A 26,111-nucleotide genomic window follows, 5' to 3' on the forward strand; every position below is an offset into this window, starting at 1 on the left:
ATTGCACACTTAATAGACTACAGTATAGTGTAAACATAACTTTTATATGCACTGGGAAACCAAAAAATTCATGTGACTCGCCTTATTGCAATATTCGCTTTACTGCGGTGGTCTGGAACCGAACCCGCAATATCTCTGAGGTATGCCTGTAATAAACTTTCCACTAACAACATCATCATTAGTCATTATGTACAACTTAGTGTTCTGCAGCAAAAAATTAGAAAACTGTTCATACAGTTTGGGGGTTTTTTTTGTGGCAATCTTCATAACTGTCATGGCAGGGTGTAGCTTCCTGTGGTCGAGAATCTGGAATTTAGAAGAATACATTGATTTTTACAAGGTGCTGCTATTTTAAAAATAGATACAAGTAACAAAGAATGTAGAATGAAATATATTGTTACATGCTAAGGATGCCTTCATAACTCAGCAGCTATATATGATGGGAGTTGAGAGCTTAACTGAAGACACTACTTTTTGACCTTTTCCAATCTGTGTGAATTGAGATTGTGCAGAGGTCTCATTTTAGTGCTCAGTGGGTTGAGTTAGCATAACTGTTCAGACATTTTCCCAAACTACGGAATTGTGGGATGGTTGTGGACTGCTTGAGCATAAAAGGCAAGAGGAGTATAGAAGAACAACCCAAAAGGTTGATTTCAGTGGGAAGTAGAGTGAGTTACTGACTGGAGAGCCTCTGAGTGCAGCTTTGCAAGGTGCTGGTAGGCCTACATCCTTCAGTCAGCTCTGTAAGGTAGAAGACTTGGAGAATGCTGTATGTGGATGTGTTGGTTTGGGGGAGTCATAGTTTCATAGCTGGTAGGGGCTGGAAGGGACCTTACAGATCATTGGGTCTAGCCCCACTGCACTTAGATGGGAAAGACTGCTGCGATCAGATGACCCCAGCAAAATGGGCATCAAGACGCTTTTTGATGATTGCTAGGGTAAATGAGTGTACCACCACAGAGGGGAGCCTGTTCCAAACCCTTGGCACTTGACTTTTAAAGAAGATTTTCCTTATGTCTAGCCTGAAGCGATTTTCAGTCAGTTTGTGCCCATTATTTCTTGTCCTGTCCTGGGATAGTAAGGACAAGTGCAGAGTTCTGCACTTGGGGCAGAATAATTACATGCATAAATACAACTAGTGAATGAGTGGCTAGGCTACAATATTGCAGAGAGGGACCTGTGGGTTACAGTGAGCCATAAGCTGAATATGAATCAACAATCTATTCTTGTTTGAAAAAGAGTCAATAGCATACAGGGTTGTATTATTGGGAGTGACCCTTGCAAATCCAGGGAAGTGATTCTTCGGCTGTGTTTGGCACTTGGCAAGCCTCATTTAGGGCGCATCCACATGTGCAAGCATGTGCACTTGCAGCAGCTCAAATAGAAGCAGAGCAAATTTGAGCCAGGGCTTTTGCCTCACTGTACATGCCTGGACGTACACTTTGGTGTGGGGCAAATGGTGCCGCTTGGGGAAAAGTAACTCTGCCTGGCTCCTTCTGGATCTGCAGCAAGGGGGAGCTAGAGCCAGGGGCCAGCACCTGCGCTGCCCCCAGCAGTATAAAAAGCTGTCCTGTTCTGGCCTCATCAGTACAAAAAGCTGCTCTGGCAAGTAGCTCAGGGCTACTAGCTCCCAGGAGCTAGCCAATTGGTACCTGGGGATACTACGCCTTGTGCCAGCTGAACTGCTGAAGCAGCCCTGAGAGTTCCCTGCACCCCTTACCCACTGGAGCAGTCTGGCAGTGGGGGCTGCTGCCTGGCTGTGACCTGCTGCACACCTGCCAGACCCAGATGGGGGACTGCACAGCCAGTAGAGGCATTTGCCCCTCTGGGCCAGCTGCCAGTGGGATGTGGCTGGAGGACTGGCCTTTGTGCGGCACTGCTGCTACTGTCATATGTGGCCTCTGCCCAGCCATCTGGGCAGCTATCACTTGGAAGATGTTCCAGGTGTGGTGGCCTGCTTTGAACTGTCAAAGCATGTCCTTCTGGCCCCAATTGGACAGGAGGTCAGCCACCTCCAGCTAGGTCCAAGGTGCCAGCTCTAAGCAGGTCCCAAAGTCACTCTGTAAAATACCCTGAAATCCATGTTACTGCACGTGAGAGGGGAGGCAGGAGCCCCCCCTGCCATGACCCAGACCCTGATCAGCACACCCCAACACTTACCACAGAAACAGAGATGGACAGCAGCTGGGAAGAGACCTGAACTTGGATGCTGGTGCAGGAACAGGCTCAGCAGTTTTGCAGCTGACTGAGCCTGCGTATTGAGAGCTGGGGGCGTGGCTCCTGAGCAGTGCAGGCTGCTCAGAAGGCAGCTGAAGAACTAGCTCGTGATTAGCTGGGAAGAGGGAGGAAAAACACCAGCTGGGAGATGTTGGCCCCAGCTCTAGTCCCAGCTACCCAGGGAAGGAGCCAGCTGTCCACTGGGGGACCCTGGCTGGTGCAGCCGGAGACAGGCTTGGGGATCAGCAAGGGCAAAGGAGCCCTGTTGAGGGGCAACAACCAGGAGGGATGCTGCTGGAGAGCAGCACAGCTCTGACCCGGAGCCTGAGTACCTTGGTTGAGGGCAGACCCTCAAGCCTGCAGCTATCCTAAGACAGCCTCAGAGGAGGCAAAGCACAGAGGATTGTGAGCCCCCGGAAGGAGGAGAGGGGCAATGCCGGGGAAGAAGGACCAGGAAGACAGGACCTCAGGTCAGCTGGGCTCCAGGGCAGGGACTCCAGAAGAAGCAGTAGGAAAGGGGCATAGGGTCACCCCCAGGATCCCTGCCTGTGAGAGGGGAGGGACTGAATAAGTGCCTGAAGGGAGAGAAAAAGGGACCCTGAGAGAGAGAGGGGGAGGGAGATGACCTCTGGAGTCCCACCAGCAGACACCATTGTTTTCAGTTAAGTTACAGTAGACCCCAGCTGGGGCAAGTTTATTTTTCTAGAAGAGGGGAAACCAGCCCTAAGACAAGGGGTGGACCCCTGAAGATTAATGGCCAGGAAGACCCAGACTTTTCAAGGCAGGCAGTGTGGGGAAGGCCTGCGGGAAGCAGCATTTACCCAGGACATGGTAAGGGTGGGGCAAAAGGGAGGTTTGGAGCCCCACGAAGACACCCACAGGGTTGAGACCCCCTCCAGCCCCCCAACAGGGAACTGCCTCCCCAACAAGAACACCAAAGACGTGGCAGGTGAGAACAGTGGCAGCTCCCAGAACATCTAGGAGGCACCAGAATAGGGTTTCACCCTGACATCACTGTGGGGCAAGGTGCCAACAAAGAGGTCCCCAAAGCCTTACAACACCCACCAGAAACACTCCGCAATTAAAACAAAAGACCACTATATGCAGAGAATGAGAGAGAGAGAGACAGCAATAAGTTGGGCAATGTTTTATTGATATATCTACAGTGGATATACATCAGGCAGGGGATGGGGCTGGGCAGGACAGCGATTGGGAGGGGCTGGGAGAGCCATTGGGGCTGGCAGGCATCCCCCTATGGTCCCCTCCAACTCCTGCTCCTGAAACATAGGCAGGTAGCATGCTTCAGCACCGGGGTGAAGGCCAGCCATAGAGATGCTCTGGCTGGCTACCAGAGTGTCTCTGTGGAGGACTGAGCCTCCGGTTGCCTCAGGGCATGGTCCGGGACCATGACCTGCCCCGCTTTTTTCCCCTGTAATTTGTTTTCACCCCTGGATCTAATTTTGCCCATGCTGCAAATCTGCAGTGTGGGAAACATTTTTTCATTCCCAGACATGCCTCTTGCAGTGTCTCAAAGGGCTTTGAGACACAGCAAGATGCACATGCACGCTTGTGCGGATATGCTCTTAGAGAACAGCAAAGGAGAATAACTAAAAAGATTAGTGGGGTAGGAAGCATGACTTACAAGGAAAATCTGAAAGAACAAGAGTTATTTAGTCTGGAGAAAAGAGAAGACTGATGGGGTGTCGGCAGAGGGTGTGAATTTGGCAACAGTCTTCAAATACCTGAAGGACAATTACAGAGAACACAGAGATGAGTTAACTTCTCTGACCATAGTGGACAGAAGTAGAAGCAGTGTCCTCAAGGGGTGTATCTACACATGCATTTGATCCAGCCTCAGTTTACTCTGGTGTAAACTACTCTGGAGTAAGTGCTTTTGGGCAGGCATCTACACATGTGGGATTAGGGAGTAGATTTGCTGCTCTTTTCACCAAGTTTCCTGCAGCAGGTCCCTGCTGCCACTGGGCACTAGCTCAGGGGCTGGCAGGGAGCACTGGGCCAGGAGACAGCTGTTTCCTAGCCCTGGGGGACATCGTGCCCTGGCAGCAGGGAACTCCTGGCCCTGGCTTCCCGATTAGGGAAAGAGCTGCAGGGGTGGGGTAGGTCCCCACTGGCAGATCGGGGTAAGGGGCTGGGGCCTACCTCACCCCTGCAGCTCTTTCAAAGCCCCATGCCTTGATCATCAAATTGGGGCACAGGGCTGGGACCTATCCTTGACCAGTTCCCATGCTACACACCAGGCAAAGGCTTGGCAGCTTGTTCCCCACTCAGTTCTGTGAGCCCAGAGTTGGGTGGGGCATAGGCTGGGGAGAATCTCCCAGTGCTGGCCTCACGAGTGCAGAGCTGGCAATGGGAGTTCTGTGAGCCCAAGTTGGGGGGGGGGGGAGAAGGGAAAAGAGACTGAGGGGCTTGTTCCCCACCCAGATCCATGAGTGCGGAGCTGGTGGTGGAATAGGCTGTGGGGCTTGTTCCCTGCCCAGCTCCATGAGCGTGGACCCAAGTGGGGAACAAGATCCCGAGCCTGTTCCCCACCAGCTCCATGCTTGTGGAGCTGGGTGAGGAACAGGCTCCCCTGCCACTGCCAGCAGGGTTCTCCCAACACCACCTCTGTGACCTAGTCCCTGCCCTGGCTCTTGTGGTGGAGCCTGCCCCACAGTAGTCAGCTCCTGGGGGCAGGGAGCTATCTGTTCCCAGTCAGCCATCTACTCAAGCGGTACTGCACCTTTACTAATCTCAAGTAAATTTGCTACATGCATTTGCACGTAGCAAATTTATTCAGGATTAGAAAGATTGACTGTGTAGTAAGCCTATACATGTGTAGACTGCTAATGGGAAGTTAAGCATCTCAGGTAGATATGCCTAAAGTGTGGGAAAGGAAGTTTAGTTTGGAAATTAGGAGGAACCTTTTTACTATAGGTGTGATCAAGTCTTGGAATTGGCTATCTAAAGGTGTTGTGGAATCTCCATCCCTGCAAATTAAGAGCAGGTTGGACACATACTTAGCTGCATGATTTAGTCAGGGATGATCCTGCCTTGAGCAGGGGCTGAACTCACTGACCTTGTGAGGTCTCTCCAAGCCCTACTTTCATATAGTCTTGTGATTGTATGATCTGTTGTTACCAGTTGAATGGTTGCTATATTCACCCCACACCTTCAGATATGTAATGCGAAGGGGAAAGAAAGCATCTGTGACAGGATGTATACAACCCTCCAAGATAGGAAAATGTGTGCCAGCTTTCCACATGGATAGAAAGAGAATGGCCAAGAACCTAGGGAAAGTAACGAGGAATATGTTGCCCTGAGCCTTTTTAGAATGGATCAGAACCCAGCACAATGGCAAATAATTGTAGTTCCACTGAGGGGACTGGGGTTTTCTTCAGTTGTGAGGAAGAACTGGCAAAACAGTTTTTGTAGGTTGAGAGCTAGCCATCTATGAGAGTGATGGAGTGCATCTAGTTGTATCAACTGAGGAGAGAAAGAGGCCTAAACAAAGAGGATTATAGTTAGATGGTTCAATTTACAACTTGACTGAAATTTGTGATGTTCTTATGAGAGCAATATAAGTCATAGAAAGTTAGGATTGGAAGAACCTCACAAGGTCATCTAGTCCAACCCCCTGCTCAAAGAAGGACCATCCCCAACTAGATCATTCTAGCCAGGGCTCTGTCGAGCCAGATCTTAAAAACTTTCAAGGATGGAGATTACACCATCTCTCTAGGTAACCCATTCCAGCATTTCACCACCCTCCAAGAGAAAATGTTTTCTTAATATCCAACCTAAACTTCCCTTGCTTCAACTTGAGACCATTAATCCTTATTCTGTCATCTCCCACCACTGAAAAATGTCTAGCTCCATCCTGTTTGGAGCCACCCTTAAGGTAGTTGACTGGGGGGGGTGTAATAGTATCCTTCTTCTCTTTTGTAAACTAAATAAGCCCACTTCCTTCAGCCTCTCCTCATGTGCCCCAGTCCCCTAACCATTTTCATTGCACTTTATTGGACTCTCTCCAACTTCTCCACATCCTTTGTATAGTGGGGCCCAAAACTGGGCACAGGACTCCACGTGTGGCCTCACCAGTGCTGAGTAGAGGGGAATAATCATTTCCCTTGATCTGCTGGCAATGCTTCTACTAATGCAGCCCAGCATGCCGTTAGCCTTGGCAACAAGGGCACACTGCTGTCTCATATCGAGGTTATTGTCCACTGTAACCCCCAGGTCCTTTTCTGCAGAGCTGCTGCCCAGCCAGTCAGACCCTAGCCTGTACTGGTGCATGGGAGTGTTCCTTCCTAAGTGCAGGACTTTGCGCTTGTCCTTGTTGAATCTCTTGAGATGTCTTTTGGCCCATTCCTCCAATTTGTCTGGGTTGCTCTGAATCCTACCCCTACCCTCCAGCATATGTACTGCACCCACTAGCTTGGTGTCACCTGCAAAGTTATTTAGGGTTCAATCCATCCCATCTTCCAGATTGGGAATGAAAATATTGAACAAAACTGGCCCCAGGACTGACTTCTGGGGCACTCCACTTGATTCTGGTTGCCAACTAGACCTTGAGCTATTGATCAGTACTTATTGAGCCTGATAATCCAACCAGATTTCTGTCCACCTTACAATCCATTCATCCAACCCATACTTTCTTAGCTTGCTTGTAAGAATGCTGTGGGGGACTGTATCAAAAGCCTTGCTAAAGTCAAGGTGTATCACATCAACTAGGTCTACGGATGTGGGGAAAGCAATGATCTCATCAGTCATCAAAGCAAGCAATCAACTTATTCAGCATGCCTTGCCCTTGTTGAATCCACACGGACTGTTCCTGATCACTTTCTTCTCCAAGTGCTTAGAAATCGTTTCCTTGAGGATCTGCTCCATGATTTTTTCAGGCACTGAGGTGAGGGTGACTAGTCTAGTTTCACGGATTCTCTTCTTTCCCTTTCTTAAAGATGGGCACTATATTTGCTCTTTTCCAGTCATCTGGGACCTTCCTCAATTGCCATGAGTTTTCAAAGATAATGGCCAGTGACTCTGGAATCCCAGAGCTGCTAGTCATTATCTTTGAAAACTCATAAATATGCTGCCAGTTGTCCCTGAGCCTGGCTTAGTCCTTGAACTGTAATACAGTTCCTCAGATGTATCCAAATCCTCAGCTGTGCACTTTTTTACTATAGTAACCTAGTAACAGTTATCAGAAGTAAGATCAATAATAATCAAAAAGAGAATTATTTCATTGGTAACCAAGCCATTTATAAAGATTGATATAAATGATTAGTAGAAAAAAAATAATCTGAAAAAGGAAGCAGCTAATATCAAATCAATATTAAAATGATTTTTTCTAGAATTTGTAATATATACACTGAGGACCTATCTACTAATGTCTTTATAATATTATTGAAATTATAGAAAATGATTAATGCTAAAATTGTATATGTGTTGACACAACCTTAAGAATGAGCATTGAGTCATTTTAATATAATTCTATTTATTTACTTAATAAAAATTTGAAAGCTTTTGGAGGCAGAATTTTCAAAAGGTAGAACTCCAAGATAGATAGTTTTGTAAATTGTTTTTAAATATTTTGAATTTACAACTATCATTATGGTGCAAAATAACATTGACTCTGGAATGACTGACTTCCTTTTGCAGTAATTCAAAAAATATTATGACAGCTATAGTTTTATAGTGAGCATAAAAGTCAGTGAGGTAAGTTCAATGAGGTAAGGTTAGTGTTGGAAGTTTTGTTAAGAAAAACTTTAAGTATTAACACATGATTTACAATTCCCATGTGCTTTCTAAAATGTACTAGAACTGAACTGAACATTAATTTCTGAATGTAGGATTAGTCACTTAAAACCACCCAATTTTAGTTTTAGATAATTTAGCCAGAGAAGTTAGTCTGAATAATACTGCTTTTATACATTTGGCTGCATTGTTAAATCCTCTACAACGGGCTTGAAACAGATTGAAGGAACTGTTTTTGTAGTGGATATAATCTCCATTCCAGCTAAACCATTTTCTAAACTCATTTGGTCACCAGGTCTTGTTTTTTATTATCACGGTGAATAGCTATGAAAACTTAGCAGTCTTTTGGACTAGATGACTAATAAGTGAAAGGAGATCAGTTACTTCAGCAGTTGCAAGAATCATCTACCAGACCAGGATATAAATTGGAGGAGGATGTGGCTAAAGTTTGTGGTGGCAAGATGGGAGTGTTACGTGCTATATTGAAATACCACCTTCTGACACATTTGGAATCACTGGAAAAAGTTAATTCATCCTGTCTGTTCAGTTGTGATGACATTGCCCCTCCTTTGTCCTATAGCAGAGGTGCCCAACTTGTAGCACATTTGGCACAAGTGGCATGGGTAGATTCTGCATGTGGCATGTTGCAGGCTGGGGAGGAAGAAAGGAATATAGATGCAGATTGGGCAGGAAATAGGTGAAGGGGAGTTTGTGAAATTTGGTGTGTGCGTGTGTTTTTCTATAGGAAATAATTTGGCCCTGTAGCTATGAATCAAATTCTAGCCCCCCCTACAGCATGGTTAAATGTCATAAATAAATACTTAAGCAATGCTTATATGTAAGGTTTAAGGGAATAGTACATCAGAATATTGTTTAATGAAAATCAATCATCATTAATGAATATTAGCTCTTTAAGATTTTTAAAAGGTTGCCAAATGTGCAACTACAGAATTTAAATTTAGCACCAAAAGTGTGCTTTGCTTTTCTTCAAATTTCTGGGATGTTGTCAGTAAAAGAACTAGGAGGTCAGATTGTCACAAAAATTGGGTAGACTTGCATGATAAAATTATAGAAAAAGATACAGGTCTTCCTATAAGTGGGAGAGAGTGCTGAGGAATCTTATTAAGCATATAAAAAGATCTCAACCAATGGAATATTGCTATGGAAAGGGAGGTGCACAGGCAGACTGTTGTACTCATGTGGAGCTTTCCCGACATTAGTGTGGCTCTATGCAGGGACGACAGTGTACCCACATGCAAGAAATTGGAGGATTTGGGACTCTAGATCACTACATGTATTTTCTCATATACTACACTCCCCCAAATAAAGTACAGATCTTGTTTTGGGTAGGCAGAGTGAAGAAAACCCTTTCACAGACACAGCATGACTAGAAGAAAAATTAATACCATTGCTTTGACCTTGAGAGGTGATCTCCACTCCTTGCCTCCCTGATGGGGAGAAACATGGCAGACATCTTGCAGGAGTCTGTCCATGATTTTGTTGTTGCATGCTTTTATTCTAGTGAAGAAAAACAAAAAACAAAAAAAAAAGAAACCCAGCTTGCCCATATGATTCACACCCAAATTTTGAAAGGCTGATTTTTGGGTAAAACTGTGTGTGGTATGCAAGTAAATATGGTAATGCAATACAGCTCTTGCATTTACCCATCACAATGATCATGTGAATATGATAGGGTTGGGAACTGTTGTGCAGGTGGGCACCTGTAGTTCCAGATACAATTTTTTTTGTAAAATAACCATAGAAAATTAAGGTTGGAAGGGACCTCAAGAGGTCATTTAGTCTAGGGGTGGGCAGTTATTTCAGGTGGAGGGCCGCTTACCCAGTTTTGGTAAGTTGTCGAGGGCCACATGGCTAGACCTGCCCCTTAACAGGTGCCCCACCCCCTCATCCCCATCTTTGGACCAATGTCCCAGTGTCTTGGCACTAGTGTCCCAGGGCCAGCACCGGTAGGGGCCCAAAGCGCGGTGCAGGCTGGCAGGGGTCTGTGGAGCCAGGCTGAGCTGCACCAGTGGCGGGGGGTAAAGTTGGCCTGGCTTCATAGAGCCCCTGCTGGCCAGGACTCTGTACCCCTGCTGCCCTGCTCTGGGCCCCACTGGTCCTGGTCCCATGCTCCCAGTGGCTCCCTGCCCACTCACTCCCAGTGTCCCCCAGCCCTGTGGTACAGGTGGGGGGCAGTGTGAAGCCCCAACCCCATGCTTGCTAGCAGGAAAGGAGCTGGTGTAGAGTGCGGGGAAAGGCAGCCCCTTGCCCACCTCATGGCTGACACTCCCTGCTGCAGCCACTCACAGCCCGCGTGGGGCTGTCCTGAGCAGACACAGGCAACTCCACATGGGCTGTGAGCGGCTGCAGTGCAGGGCGCCAGGCATGGGGCATTGGAGGGGCCAATTTCCACCCCCCCCACACACACACTTAGCACCAGCTTGTAAGCCACCCCCACTGCCAGCCTGGGCCCCGCGCCGGTTCCAGGTTCTCCTGCTGGGGCTGCACACAGTAGCTGCAGCCCCCCCGCTTGCTGCACCAGGCAGTTTTTGCTGCTGCTGCCAGCCTGGAGCTTGTGCACTTGGCAGCAGAGGCAGCGATGGCAAATGTTACCCAGCGTGGCAAGCTGGGGGACCACAGTTGCTACTGCCATGTGGGGCTCAGGCTGGCAGTGGGGGTGGGTTACAAGCTGGTGCTGAGTGCAGGGGGGCAGAAAAAAGGGCCCCATGGCCGGTGCCCCGCACTGCAGCCACTCATAGCCTGCATGGGGCTGCCTGTGCCTGCTCAGGTCAGCCCTGTGCAGGCTGTGAGCAGTTGCAGCAGGGAGCACTGGCCATGGGGTAGGTGAGGAGCTGCTTTTCCTCATGCTCAGCTTTTCCCTGGGCTCCTTCCCTGCCTGGGATCTGCCCCTGCCCTTCCCCCTCTTACCTGAGTTTTTTGGCACGGTGTAGCCCCATGGTCCCAGGCCAGAAGCCCCTGCTGTGTTTCCGGCTGGGGGGTGGGGCAGGGCTGGGTGGGCCCCCACTGTTGCAGGAGCCTATTATGGCTTCCCCTGGGTCCTACTGCCCCTTGCTTGTGTCATTTTGATGGGAACCAAGAGCAGATAAATATTAAGTTTTCTAAACTTTTTAGGGGCCCTGTGGGCCAGATACAATGGCCTCGTGGGCTGGATCTGGCTTGTGGGCCATATTTTGCCCACCCCGATCTAATCCAACCTCCTACTCAAACCCAACTATATCATCCCAGCCAACGCTTTGCCTACCCAGGTCTTAAAAAGCTCCAAGGATGGGAATTCTACTTTACTACCCTTCTACTGGGAGAATTTTTCTTAATATCTAATCTAAACTTCTCTTGCTGCAACTTGAGACCATTTTGCTCCTTCTTCTGTCATCTACCACCACTGAGAACAGTCCAGCTCCATCCTGTTTGGAACCATCCTTCAGGTAATTGAAGGCTGCTATTAAACCTCCTCTCAGTCTTCTTTTCTCCAGACTAAATAACCCCAGTTCCCTCAGCGTCTCCTTAGAAGTTATGTGCTCCAGCCCTCTAGCCATTATGATTGCCCTGCACTGGCCTCTCTCCAATTTGTGCACATCCTTTCTGTAGTGGGGGGCCTAAAACTGGAAACAGGACTCCAGATATGGCCTCACCAGTGCAGAATAGAGGGGAAGAATCACTTCCCTTGATCAGCTGGCAACACTTCTCCACAGATCCATGTACTAAGAATATTATATTAAATCACACAGGATTAAAATATCTGCATCTCTGATTAAATTCTGCCTTAAGTGTGTACATGTGGCTCCTAGTCACATCTTTAGGAGAAATAAAAATGCATTCAAGTCCTGAATGTAGTCATTGATTGAATAATTCTGTTTTATAACATATCGGTCTTAGCCCCTCTCTACAAGTTACAGGCATTGCACAATTAACTGAAGACCAGCTACATGTGCATAGTAGCTATCGCACAGTAAAAAGCTCCAACCTATAAAGTTAGACCTTGAAAATGTGTACTAACTTTATAATTTGCATATTTATCAGGGTCTCCCCTGTGACTGGGTGCCCCATCATCCACAGGGAACATGGGATAAACCTCAGGGCTCAGTGTCACAGGATGGGGTCCTCAGGGATGGCCGTGATACTTCGAGGTCATGCCAATCCTGTCCATTGGGCACCTTCTTTCTCATCTGCCACATCTTGTCGGTGATTATTATGAATAGGGAGGCTGCCCTTAAGTTTATGTTGGGCATAATCCTGGCAAACCCCACTGAATCCTGTGGTTTCTTGGACCCCTTTTGGGATACCTCTCAGGACACCCTCAGCCTTATGGGCTAGACCCATGGCTCCAAACCACCCTCTTACCATGCCTCAAGCCTCACAGATGGCATTCATTTGTTGTCCTTCCAAGACCTTAATTAGGTTGGCCTTTGGTTATCACTGGGCTCTCCGCAGCCCTCTCTCTCACCACCCCTTGGCACTGGAGTCTGTTCACCCCAAATCCTGTGCCCACTCTGGCACTGGGGTTCCCATGCTGTAGTGGACCCCCAATGAGGCCTCTTCCTTCCCCAATAGCCTCAGCCCAATCCTCCAGAATTATAAGACAGCAATCAAAATATGAGCCCTTAAGCTGTAACATAAAACAAAAGCTTCAGGGTGTGCTCTGCCTCATTTAAAAGAGTCAAACTTCTTCCCTGTCACTAAGTGCATAGTAGTCAAGGGTACTGGTGAGCTCCTGGATCCCCATTAGCCCTAAGTGCCACATACCAGGCAGCTGCAGCACCTCTGAGCAATTCCTCCCTGGAGGCTCTTTCCCCTTTGGCTGTTGGCAGGGAACTCACTCCATAGTCCCAGCCCTGGGGTTTATGGGCCCAGGGCCCTGTCTCTTCCAGTCAGCTGACCAGCTGCAGGTGCAGGCTAATTCCCTCCTTAGGCCTGCTGCCACAGTAACCTGTACCTGTGGGGTTCCTCCCTGACTGCTAGGGCTCTCTCCCTTGGCAGTTTCAGCCCTTAAAGGAGCAGGCACCTTAGTGCCCCGCGACACTTAGTAGTGTGGGAAACCCTTGGACCCTGGGGTTTACATCTCCTGTGATCCCTAGGGCTTGGGGGAGCAGGAAATCCCCAGGGTAGGTGGATCGTGGGGATCCTCCAGCTGTAGGTGTTTTCCTCCACCACTAAGGTGGGGAGATCACAGTACAATCCTGCAGCCCTGTGTGGGGCACCCCTGTGATTGGGAGACCCTCAACTAGGGTTTATGGGGCTCCTAGCCATGGGAGCTTGACAGTGCAGGGGAAGCCTGAGATTGGGCTCCCTCTGAACTGGTAATAAGGTGCGATGGGATCTAATTCATGATTCCACAATTGGTCATTAAATCCCATTGTACCTTGAGCTTCCTGTATAAGAGGGGGGCCTTAAGGATCTAAAAGGCAAGTATGGAGCGGGGTTGGGTTAATTGTATTTTACAGTTACTTTTCAGGGTAATATTTATGTTTAATTCTTAAAATATGAAGAAGAACTACTGTTTCAGTGTTATTTCCTAGTTAAACGCTGTAAGAGTTAAAACCGTTTCCTAAGTGGTATACTAAGTATATACATAGCATAAAAGTTGAACAGTGAACAGCAGAGCCTTAAAAAGAAGTAGACGTCACTTCTGGAACTGGCCACAAGTGGTGAGCGATGACATGAAGATTAATAAAGTTTGACTGCGAATTTGGCAATTTTTGCCACTTATATTAACTTTTCTTTTTAAAGTGTAGTCTCATACTGAAGTGTTATGAAAATGTTGCATTTGCTACAGCAAATGACAGGTTTTAATGTATTATATGTGTGAGATAAGTAGTTGCTGAGGAAAAAGTAAGTTAGATAAAATTAAAAAGCAATTTACTTATGCAATAGTGTTTGAAATTCTTTGTGGGCTAGATTTAGAATCTGATCTTGCTTTGTTTTTCTGGAAAATTATGGTGTTCTATAGATTGCCAAGTTTTACTCCCAAAGCTTGAGGAGAAAATGTTAAAGACTTAAAATTACATAGTGCTGAGTGAAAAGCCAAAGAGAGGGGCTTGTGTACAGAAAATGCTTATAGTTTTATATATGTACCTGAGGCTGTAATATGAGCTGTGTTCTAGTTCTTTTCAGATCATATTTAAAATGCAGTAGACTTACTGCATCAAGATAACAGGCAATTTTTCATGGTCATGCTACATTGTATTTTTTGTTATTGTTGAGGGAAACTTTCCTTTTTGTGTCCTTGTGACAAGGTATTTAGCAGAATTTGTAGATTTGTTGGAATCCAAAAGGCCATGTTATGAGCACTTCTGCTGGGGCCTCAAACTTGTAGCCTTTGGGCTGTCAAAGCACCCATACCACTTCAGCCCCCATTGTTGAAGGATATGATTTTATGGTAACATTTTCAAGGGAGATAAAGATAATTTATAACAGGAAAGTAAACCTTGGCCTACACAAGACACTATTTTGCTCCTTCCACAAAGCAGGGGGCTAATTTAACAGCTTTTTGGTTTTACACCATCTGGCATTTCAGATTTGGCTTATGAAATGATGTCATACTTACTTATACCAAGCTTATATTGTACTAAAAAGGTTGCATGGGGTTCAGGCTGAGGTAGTTTCACTTTCTAAGGAATGCGAAAAGTTTGGTTTATGATTACTGGAGGCTGAGAGCAAAATTCGGGTGGAGGAAAAATGACTGACATAGCCAGTGTTCCTGCAGGCTCCATGCATGCATTCCTGTGAATGGAAAATAAATCTATACATATACGACCACACACAGTAAGTATGCCTATTCACTCTCCACAGCTGGCACCCAGCGCTCTGCACATCTATGGGAGCTCCAGCTGAGAGCTGATCACAACACTGCTCCTTACTGTGAGTCATATAACAGGGATCATCTACTCATTCCATCAGTGTTTATGCAGACAGCAGTGTCCCAGCCAGAGAACTGGTTACCAAAGGAGAGGGAAGGGTCTTAGTGGTATCGCTGGAACAATGTGTGTGTCCTTGCTGTCCTGCTGACAGCCATGGCAAGAAAGAGGAGTCACTAACTTAACTGCTTCTTCCCATGAAAGCTCCTGGAAAACAAGAATAGAGAGAGAATTATATTTTCCTTCCTCATTCAAGTAATGAGAGGGTACTTTGTCTAATATTTCAGCTTTAGGTTTGAAGGGGATCTTGAATCACCTGCAGGTTTTAGTCTGAGCTTTCACGTATGCTTATCTATTAAGTGCTTGGCACGCCTTTGTAACTGTGTTGATAATGGTAACTGGAAATAACAATATAGTGTTACCTCACAAAGGAAATAAAAAGCGACAACACTAACTAGGACACTGATTTTGAAAAGGATAGAAGAACTTACATGGATAAATTAGTTTGATTCTGCAAACTCCAGACTAAGACATGCTCAGTTCTTACATATTTAGGAAGCTGTTGGTAAACAGTTTAAGGGACACTTGTGCCATGAACAGGTGTTGCATTTGTAATGCTAAATATGCTGACATAATACTATAAAAGTGAGCATACAAGTCAGCTATTTGTAGCATGACAAAGAGGGTGCAAGTACTAGTACCTGTTTCAAAGACAGACTTCTTAGTAGGGCTACATATTGATCCCAAGGGGAAGAAAACTGGCTCCCTACCTGTCTTAAAGCAATTCCCATTGCCTCTTTAACACTCCCAGAAAAAGCGGGGTGTCCTTAGCAGCTGTGACAAAAATGTTGCTGCTTGGCTCTGCCTATCAGTGGTGGCTCTGCCACAGCTGCTGTAGCCAAGCTGTTGATCTGTGGAACAGGGTGGGGAGAAGGGGGAGGGAGAGGGAATTCCCATCAGCACAGCAGGAGATGGGCTCTGCAGTGGCAGTCAGGTGGCAGGAGTGAGGAGAGTACTTATCGACCCTGCAGATGAAAGGGTGCTGTTTTTGGCAGCTTCTAATTTATCATTTTCCTAAATTCTGCCATAGCCTAGGAAGTCCTAAAGTTGTACATGGCAGGGTCAGGTGCAATCATAATCTAACCTAGATGTGAGAGTGTCGTTAGGCTGCTCTGCCAGGTAACTACCAAAGGATGAAGGGTGACCCAATCGGTTTTGTATTGCTTTTGGGCTGTAGAGGGGTGTGCGCGCTGTGTACTCTTGTTAAGTAGCCCTGTTTCCCTTGTGTGGAGGTGTAGATCCTTTTTTCAGTTGTTGTGAGAAACTGACTCCTGTTGATGTCATGTATGAAGCTGTGGCTTATCAGCACTTCTCAGAATCAGGTCTACAATGTCTTCCTTAGGAACAATATTTTCAGAGTGCATGCTAGCAATGGTGTGGCTTGCTGTTTAAGTACTCAGTTCCAGGCTGGTGTCTTAAGAATACAATGGAACTCAGGAGCACATACCAGGTAAGTGTTTGAATATAAAGAAGGACTTGTGGATATTAATTTGGACAGACAAGTTCAAACTGACATTCTGTAACATGGTAGTGATTTTTGGTTTGAGTTTTTTACTTAAAAAGTCACTCATTTGTATAATGCTTGTGACCTGAAAGACTACCTATTGTGACGTTCTCCTTATTAAAAATCTTAATAAAAATATAATAGAAGAAATTCCAGGTAACTAGTATATAAATACTAGTTTCCCCAGTTTACAGAAAAGCAATGAGCCCTTTTAAGAGCAGGAAGAACAGTATCGTGAGATCCAATAGATTATTTAAATTGGTCCCAAACTGAGTTTTAAAAGTGGCTTTGCAAAGACTTTTGTTCAGAACAAATTTAGCAGTACAAAACTCAGATTATAAATCAAAATAAATCAGATTTCTTTTCAGAGTATTCTGTATTTTAACAGTGTTCTGCTTAACAACCTGGAAAAGGTAGGTTGATTAATATATATGATCCTTTCTGATTATTCAACTGTATTGCTTAAAAATGTGGAATTATTTTTTCCTTGCCTGCTGAATTCTATCTTTTTATTATGAATTAAATATATTTTTCAGTAAAATGTCTACTTAGTCCAATATACAACTTTCTGCTGTTGCAAATTTTATATATGAAATTTGCATTAACCTAAAATTTCTCATGAAACTGCAGTGCACTGCTGGCCACAAAATTATTCTAGGACTATGCTTCTTAAACTGGAGTGTGTGTACAGTGATTCCCCACAGGGTATTTGAGAGGAAGACATGTGAAGGAGGAAGACTAGAAAGGAGAAATAAGGAGGAAAAGAAAAATCATGAAAAACAATTCTGCACAATCTCTTAGTTTGTTGAAGGAATAATAGTGTGGTTGTAGCAACTTAGTGTTACCATAATACAGATTGATAGGGATGCAACACCCGCATATGTTTTTAAACCTTAAACTGGAAAACTCCCACAAGGTTTGACTCTTCTCAGACATACGGCTGATACCAGCCTGTGGAGCTCCATTTAACACAGGCACCTGATGATTATGATGACCAGCTGCAGAGGCAAACAAAGTCAGAAAAATGACCTTTATGTAAGGAGTCCTGCGGTGGCACTGGAAGTGTGTTTTCTTTCATAGTGTTTTGACTTGAATTCTATTAACTTTGAGTTGTATAACTTTGAGTGGGTGGTAATATATTCCCTGCAGATTCTGTCCAACTTAAAATTGTCTCTGTATTAAAGTGACCAACCATCCCAGACTTTCTAGGACAGTTCTGCATTTTGGGGCTGTCCCCCGATGTCCCAAAAGACTCCTTGAAATAATAGCTTTAAATTTGGACAATGTCTCCATCTCCTACAGTGTCAAAGTACCAGACAGTGTTCTACTGAGATACCTCACTGCTCTCTGCCAGTTAATTATCTTTCTTGGAAAGTTAATTGACTACACCTGAAGCAGTGTAATCACATTCCCACAGTGTTACATTAAGGCTAATTAGTTCTGCTTCTTAGCAGAGCTGATTACTCTACCTGCAGTGCTGTATTAAGGTGGCTTACACAACCTGAAATTGAAAATGATGTCAACTGCATTTGATTCCAGAGATCTGTAGTAGGTTTTGGATTTGTGGAGAATGTGGAAGTATCTCTCTGATTTTGGTACCCAAAAGTTGGCCAACTTATTTTGTATACTTTCCAAGCTAGATATGCTGGTCATCCTTCAGTGGAGGAAAAGTAAGCTTGGAAGTAGCCAACATAATATGATTTTTGGCCTCTCCTTTTTCACTCCTGTCACCCTCACTAAAATTTTTGGCTTATTAAACAGTCTTCTCAAAAACAAACAGACACAGTTCACTAAGAATAAATTGTTCTTATTTCTGTAACCCATGTTTGACTTCGATGGGAGTTTGGGTTGTGCAAGGAATGCAGAATTGAATCCATAAAGCTTAGCTCTAACAGTGGTTCAATTTTATCGATCTCCAGTGACATTTTAAAAAGTAGGAATTTTTGAAGAGGAACTCTTAAATGGACGTACATGAGAGGATCAAATTTTATGTGCAGTTAGGTTATCCTAATATTTTTGTGGATATAATAGATTTTCCTGTGTGTATTATTTTATTTAAAAATCAGACTTTGTTTATATAAAGATTAAATTTAAAGAAATAATATTTAATGGTTTATCTATGATGGTTTTAAAATAACAGTTGGGCAGAACATAATTTGTTTTAAAACTAAGCCTCTGCCCTGCTATCTTGGTCAGAATTTCCCCTCCCAGTCTTCTGTAGTGTGCTGCCTGGTTGTTGCTCACGTAAGTGCATAGTGCTCCACATTTAATGGAGCACTATGCACTTACAAGGTGACTTGGTGACAAGTGGTCATTCAAGGAACCAATATGAGGAATAACTCACATTAAAGTAGTAATTGTTCAAGTTAAGCATATATTTACGGTGCTTTGCTAGATTGGGACCTTAATTGTGTTTTTAAATATATAAAATTAAGCACTTGAGGCTTATTAATCCTCAGTTGACTTTCTGAGTCCATTACACTGAATTCAGGCTAGAAGAAGAAGTAGAAGGAGTATAGTTTTTCAGTTTAGTTCAGTTTCTGTTCTTTTTCTTATCTAGTTCCACTTTATTTATCACAGTGTCTGTGTTATTTGTGGTGGTGATGTGGCCATTACAATCCTTCACCTTGACATCTGAGAAATTAATTTGCTGGATGGAGTCATTTTGATGGAGAGGCAGAAGTAGTTAATGTCCTGGCGGAAGCTCTCTAGGGATTCCTTCCTATGCATCCATTAGGGCTGTGCAAAATGGCACCGTTCCTTTTCACCTTGAGGTTTGATGGAACAGTGTTCTGTTTTGAATTTCATTTCAATTCAAAACAAACTGTTCCGTTCTGTTGTGTCAAAACAGAAAGGCTGTTTTGATGCCATTTTGACATTTTGCTGGGGATAGGGAGTCAGTCCATCTGGGCTGCCTCCCCATCCCCCACACTAGGGAGATGCCTCCCTTCCCTGGGCTGATCTAATGCCAGGGATGGGAACTCAGCCCAGCTGGACTGACTTCCCATCCCCAGCGCTATGGTTAAAATGTTTCAACTTCCGAAACATTTCAACTAGCCTTGTTTTGTTTCAAGGCTATTTTGATGACCTTTGTTTCATTTTGATTTTGCTCTTTTGACTTCAAAATGAGTCAAAACAGTGTTGAAACAAAATGGCTGTCGAAATGTCTCACAGCTTTAGTATTCATATGATGAAGATGTCATTGATGAACCTTAGGTGTATAAGGGATGAGAGGACAGCTGAGGAAGAAATAGACTTCAAGGTCTTTCATAAATATATTGGCATACTAGGGAGCTATACATATGCCCATGGCAGTGCTGTTTTTAGTAGGTATGGGGATCCCCCAAATCTGAACTAGTTTGTGTGAAGACAAACTGGGAGAATACAATCGGAATAGAAGAAGTCTTCTTAATGGGGATAATGTTCTTTATGGCCTGTAATCTGTTTTCATGTGAAGCTGAATTTAAGAAATCTGTGGAGTCTTTCCAATAAGTGGCAGCTCCAGTGGCATACAGGAATAGGCTAGAATAGTCAGAAAATCCCTCTGTGACAATGTCAGAGTCTAGATGGTGGGACACCCTGAGTTGCTACCTTTTTGGATCTTGTGGATAACAGGTAAAAGTTTCTTGGCCTGGATTTCTGGGAGATGGAAACATTAATCCTCTCCACTGTTTCCAGAGGTAGTATTCGTTAGACCTCAACTCCATGTGATGCTCAACGACTGGGGAGACAAGAGATTGATGCCATCATTCATCACCTGCACACATTGCTCGTCAACAGCTTTATTCAAAGTGGAGACAGCTTTGAGCGAGCTCCCAAAAATTGGAGAACAGCCCCAGACATCAGTTCTTTCCACATTTATACACCTTGGTTCATGCTTATTAACATTTACCCCACCTTTGTCCCTCCTTTGTTCCACTCTTACTCATTCCCATCTTAAGCTCCACCTCTGTTTACTGTTTACTCCACTAGCATGGAATTGCCTAGTATTTCACTTATTTACATGTCTTTTTGCTATGAGCACATGCCGAAGACCCTGACCCCAGCTTCTTTCAGTCACTTGTGGCTTCTTGCTGATTTCTTCACCATGTCCAAGGTCTTGCTTCTGCTTTGTCTCCTAACATAGCCAGTAGACTGCATTCTGCTCTTCTTACACAATGAGCTATATATCTTGCATCACTACTATATTGTTAGGAAAATGCTTGCCTAAGCATCTTGCAAGATTACTTTTAACATACCATTCTACTTTGTAGTTAGCAACTTGCTAGGCCTTTTATTCAGCTGCAAATCCAATGCTCCCTAAGATCCAAATACTGTCACTCTAACAGTATTGTTAAGGGGTCATTTAGTTTTTCCTGTTGTTGTGCTGTATGGTCCTTGGTCAGGAATTTGTAGAATTCCATGTTGGAAAGTTGTTTCTGGGCTCCCTGTATGCATGTTTTGTCCATGACAGCAGTGGCACCCCCCATATCATCCTGTTTATGATAATATCAGGGTTGTTTTTCAGGCTGAGTATAGCTTTCTGGACATGTGTAGATGAAATGGGGCCCTGAATTGAATCAGTGGGTTTTAAAAAACACCTCTTCAATTTAGGGTGAAGTAAACCCCCATGTTGTGCACACACCCCACTGACTTACCTGCCTCTCCAGTGGGGAGGGGAGGGCAAGCTGCTGGTGGGCGGAGCAGTCCCTGGGCTGCGGGGAAGGGGGGGCTGGTGCTTACCTCTGCAGCAGTTCCAGCCCCTCCCACCCCCAGGGAGCACCCACCCACAGGCACTCAGCTCAGGCAGTCCCAGGGGGCACCGCAACCATGGAGGGAAGCACCAGGCCCCTGTGCAGCTCAGGCAGGATCTGGTGTGGGGGGAGAAGAAAGATCAGGCTCACTGCTTTTCTTGAGCAGGCTTCCCACAGAGATGTGGAGCTGCATGGAACCCGGTGCTTTGCTCCACAGCTGTAGGGGCAGCAAACTAAAACTCCTTTAAGGAGTCACTTAAGGCGCATTATTAAAAATCCTTCAAGAAGTCCCTCATTTAAGGTGCATTATGACACCAAATTTTCTAAAGCGGCTGGAGTTAATGGGCAATATGCTGCCAAGGTGTGCAAACACTGACACCATTAAAGTGGTGCAAAAGCATTTAGCCCACTTTAAAGTGTTGTGCACACAATCCTCCTGTCTCATCTACACACGGCCTCTGTTCCTAGTTATTTCCTTATGGCCTTAGAAAAGAATAAAAAATGCACTGCCTGTGAATTGAGTAGTTTTCAGTGACCTGTAGGATTATCAAATCCAAATGAATGTTTTACTAAATTATTCATTGCCTGTAGAACTCAAGGGTGTTTCAGTACTGAATTTCAAAGTACTATACTAGCTATTACTGCCTTAGAGCTGTTCAGAAAAAAAGACTTAGATTGGCAACTGTTTTTATGTGAAGCTGCATTTATTTCATTGAGTTGAATTTAAACACCTTTTGTGCAGAGATATGGTCTGCAAAATTTTAGCCAAAAAGGTGAAAGCTTCATAAGTGGTAGAAAACAGGGGGCTAGAATGGAAAAACGTGCATAACCAAAACTTGTATTTACTAATATTCTTTCCTCAAAATCTGAATGTGTGTTTCTTTTACTGATTACAGGTTGATGCCTTGAGATTACGACTGGAGGAAAAAGAAACTTTTCTTAATAAAAAAACAAAGCAACTGCAAGACCTCACAGAAGAGAAGGGAACCCTGGCTGGAGAGATTCGAGATATGAAAGACATGTTAGAAGTAAAGGAAAGAAAAATCAATGTCCTTCAGAAAAAGGTAAGACAAAGAAATGTTATGAGAAACTAGATGATAATGAATTAATTTCCTAGAGTACCTTACTCTTAATCTAGCAAAAAAACAGGGACTATTCTCTTTAGCTCATTGAAGTCCGCCCTCCTGAAATCTAGGGCTGCTGCCTTGCTGCAGGCCTTTGCCACCTTGTGCTGGTTGGTGAATTCCAGCAGGCGATGATCACTGTCGCCCAAGTGGTCGAGCACCCTCAGCCCCCTCACCAGGTCGTCACCCATGGCCAGCATCAGGTCCAAAAAGGCGTCTCCCCTGGTGGGGCTGTGCACCTCCTGGGTTAGATGGAGGTCCTGCATTGTGCATAGGAACCTACGTGAGCGGTCAGACCTGGCTGACTGCTCTTCCCAGGAGATGTCCAGAAAGTTCAGGTCCCCTGTGACGACCACATCCTTTGACTTCATTACCTCCGTGAGCGGACTTAAGAATTGCTGGTCGAGCTCTTCTTGGTTGGGAGGTCTGTAGTAGACCCCCACCGTTCAGTCTCTTTCCCCTCGACTGTATTCTAACCCAAAGCATTTCAGAGTGCCGCTCCTCTGATTCTTTGTTAATTGATGAGGATGGGTATTGCTTCTTAATATAGAGTGCCACGCCCCCACCTTTCCTTCCTATCCTGTCCCTCCTGTACAGCCTGTAGCCCTTGAATGTTCATGAGTATAAAATATAGTTCTTTTTTTTTTCTTTTTAGTGACTTAATATTATTACATCAGGGTCTAATAAGTACAGCAAATTCTCCACCTTTCTCCAATTTTTTGTAGAAAGCCCTTGGCTGCACAGTAACAACTCTTTCAAACGGATTTTTATTCTGCTTGATTAAAGTTGTACAGTTTCAAGTTCAATCAGCTGAAAGACAGTGTATTCTCTCATCTATGGTTACCCATATATAAAGCAGCAAATAGTAGCCTTTGAAAGTACCTGATTTTTCAATGAAAATAACAAATCTAGAGACACACTGCTACTCCTAACTAAATATTAGTGTTCACTCATATTACAGTCTAGTAAGTGCTTTCTTTGGAATGTGCATAGTACACAATGAGATAAATATATCCTCATAAGAAGTAATTGCAAAGTGATTGATTCCTTAAGATTGACAGCACTCTTTCCATTTATCTTGAATAATATGTTGAATCAGAAAATGTCTGAAGTTCACGTTTTGTGGTAAGGGCCAAATTCTTGCTTTACTTATGAATGGACCGATCAATTGGAATACTTGTTCAAAGAAAGTGAGTCAAATCATTCGTGCGATCATTCAATCAAATTTGGGTGTACATTTGACTGTCTTGGGAATTACTAGTTAGTAAGCATATTGCTATAATATCTAGGTGTTGATTTACACTGACATATCGCAAAATAATTATGTAAGATCATAATTACAGCACGAATTTATTTCTAGGGAAGGAATACAATGCTTAGAAATGTTTTCAAAATGACGGTCAGGTCTCATTTACAGCCTGCTATGAGACCTTCAGGAGTATACGATTCACTTCCAACATGTTTAGAGATAAATTCATTCACAGATGATTTATCTAAAGAAAGTTTAAACTGAAACATTATCCTCCTTTTTTTCCCCAATTGTTTAAATAAATTCAGATCTTGATACTATAAAGGATATGTTTGCTGTTTATTTTCCTTATGTCTGGTGTATGGTCCGCAAGTAGAAATTCTGTAGGTTCAGACTTTCCTAACAAAATTAAGAAGTTAGTTTCCTTATTGAGCCCATCCATATTTAGACTGATTATACAAAACTTCTGTAGTCCTTAAACCACCCCCTTTTTTTGCTTAATTCATTGGCGCTTCTCACCCTTTTGCCAGCACTAGCTATTTGAGTCTGTCCTTCATTCATTAGAGTGGCACAGGACATATGTGTTTTTAAGCTCTATAATAGACATTTTGAGATTAGTGGTTCAACTTGACCATATGCAAGGTTTGTGTTTTTTTTCCCCACTCTGCTTATTCAAAGTCATTTTGTTACACAAATACCTATCAATCTACAGTATTTTACAGTGGTAGCCTGAAGTATTGCAGTGTTGCTGCTGTAATATTTTTATAACAACTGCATAACAGCAATTTTCAAACTTTCCATTGTGCAGACTATGCTTTTAAAGCACTCAATCTCATGGTTCATTTCCCCTCCAATTTATGTCAACATAATGTCATCTTGATATAGCAACTGTTTACAGGACAAAGTTGCATTTGGAAGCTATTTTAATATTTAGCTGTCTTTAATGCAGTAAAGAGAGCCATGTTGGTCTGAAGTTAAGCATTGTTGGTCTGAAGTTAAATAGAAGACAGGGTAAGGTGGCACCTCAAAGCTCCTATATACATGCAGGGAGACTGCTCAGATGCTCTGGAAATCCAGCGCATCAGAGCAGATTCTATTAATCAGATCTCCGGGAACACAGAAATTGATCTGCTCTGGCAGCCTCGTGCATCATGTTTGTTAGCATCACCACACATTTCTGTGCTAGCAAAATGGTGTTGGGGCTCTTTGAACTAAAGCTCATTGGACGTGTTTTATTTCAAAGTGCCCCGCTGCCATTTTTTCAGCACAGGGCTGCGTGGCAATGCTAATACACGTAATGCACAAGGCTGACGGAGCGTGTCAATTTCTGTGCTCCAGCAGACTCAGTTAATTGAGTCTGCTTGGACACACTGGATTCCCAGCAAATTGGAGCAGGCTCCCTGCATGTGTCTAGGAGCCCTGAGGTGCCACCCTGCCCTGTCTTCTGTTTAACTTTAGACTAACAATGCTTAACTTCAGACCAACATGGCTAACTACCTCTCTTTACTGTATTAAAGACAGCTAAATATTAAAATAACTTCCAAATGCAACTTTTCCATGTAAGCAGTTGCCATATCAAGATAACATGATGTTGATGTGAATGGCTTCACTAATTAAAGTGCCCGGCTTGCTAATTAAAGCACCTGGCACCACTTCCGGGAGCACGTGTAAAAATGCCCTCAGAGACTAACTTTTCAGAAAGACAAACTTTTGTAGCCAACAACCTACTTTGTCAGATGCTGAGGAAGTAGATTCTTGCCTATGAAAGCTTACATGTTTCTGAACGAGTTAGTCTCAAGGTCCCATCCTGCCCTGCCTTCTTCCTTAATTTTTTTTTCTCTTTTTAAGCTAATCACACTTTTAGCCTTCATTTTTTCTCCTCCTCCCTACTGTTCTGTTATTTTCTTTGGGGTCTCCTTGTGGTTTGCTCCTGCTGTGTTCTTTTTCTTTCTCTTCTCCTCTTCTGTGGGCTTCCATGATACTTAACTCCCTTCTCTCATGCTTCACTCATTTGCAGTCATTGGTCCTTTGGATACTCCTCTCCCACTGTTGTCTTTACAACCAGTGGAAGCCATCCATTTGGATGCTTAGCATCGAAGTTACATCTATCCGTCACCAAGAAAATGTACCTTCCAAACAGAACCAGTGAAAAGCAATATGAACATAGGAATTGATTTTAAAGAATACGGTTGGTCTGTCTAGTGGGCTATACTGTCTTTTCCAATGAACAGACAGGAGAACTAAGTAACACTTGGCTGTGTAAGTGGGAATACTCACAGAGTAATAGCCACCTCTGTGTAACAAAGGACCATAACATTGTTTTCTATTGCTGCCCTGGGTTCTAAATTCTAATCCAATTCTAAATCATGCTTGATTTTAAGGAGGAGGCACAGTTTGTTCCACAGGATTTAAAACTATTATTCAGTAGGCCTGTGCAAAGCAGCTAAAATTCACTTTGGATTCAGCTGATTTGGGAGACAGTGATTCAATTCGGTGATTTGAATCACTGTACCAATTTGATTTGGTCAAATCTCTGAATCAGCTAGGCCAGGCCTATCCCCCACCCCTCTCCCAGCCCAGCCATGGCTGCTCCACCTGCCC

At 44.2% G+C, this 26,111-nt stretch overlaps 1 protein-coding gene across 2 annotated transcripts in view; it reads left to right on the forward strand.

Moving 5' to 3' along the window:
* ERC2 (ELKS/RAB6-interacting/CAST family member 2) overlaps positions 1-26,111 on the forward strand; it is a 951,034-nt gene that overhangs the window by 404,654 nt on the left and 520,269 nt on the right. For both annotated transcript variants that reach the window (XM_019536909.1, XM_019536910.1), the window contains exon 7: positions 22,034-22,201. In XM_019536909.1, the coding sequence (XP_019392454.1) occupies positions 22,034-22,201 (168 nt within the window). The remainder of the gene's footprint in view (positions 1-22,033; positions 22,202-26,111) is intronic.

Source organism: Crocodylus porosus, unplaced genomic scaffold (genome assembly GCF_001723895.1).
Source record: "Crocodylus porosus isolate Cpor-Errol unplaced genomic scaffold, CroPor_comp1, whole genome shotgun sequence".
Lineage (NCBI taxonomy): Eukaryota > Metazoa > Chordata > Crocodylia > Crocodylidae > Crocodylus > Crocodylus porosus.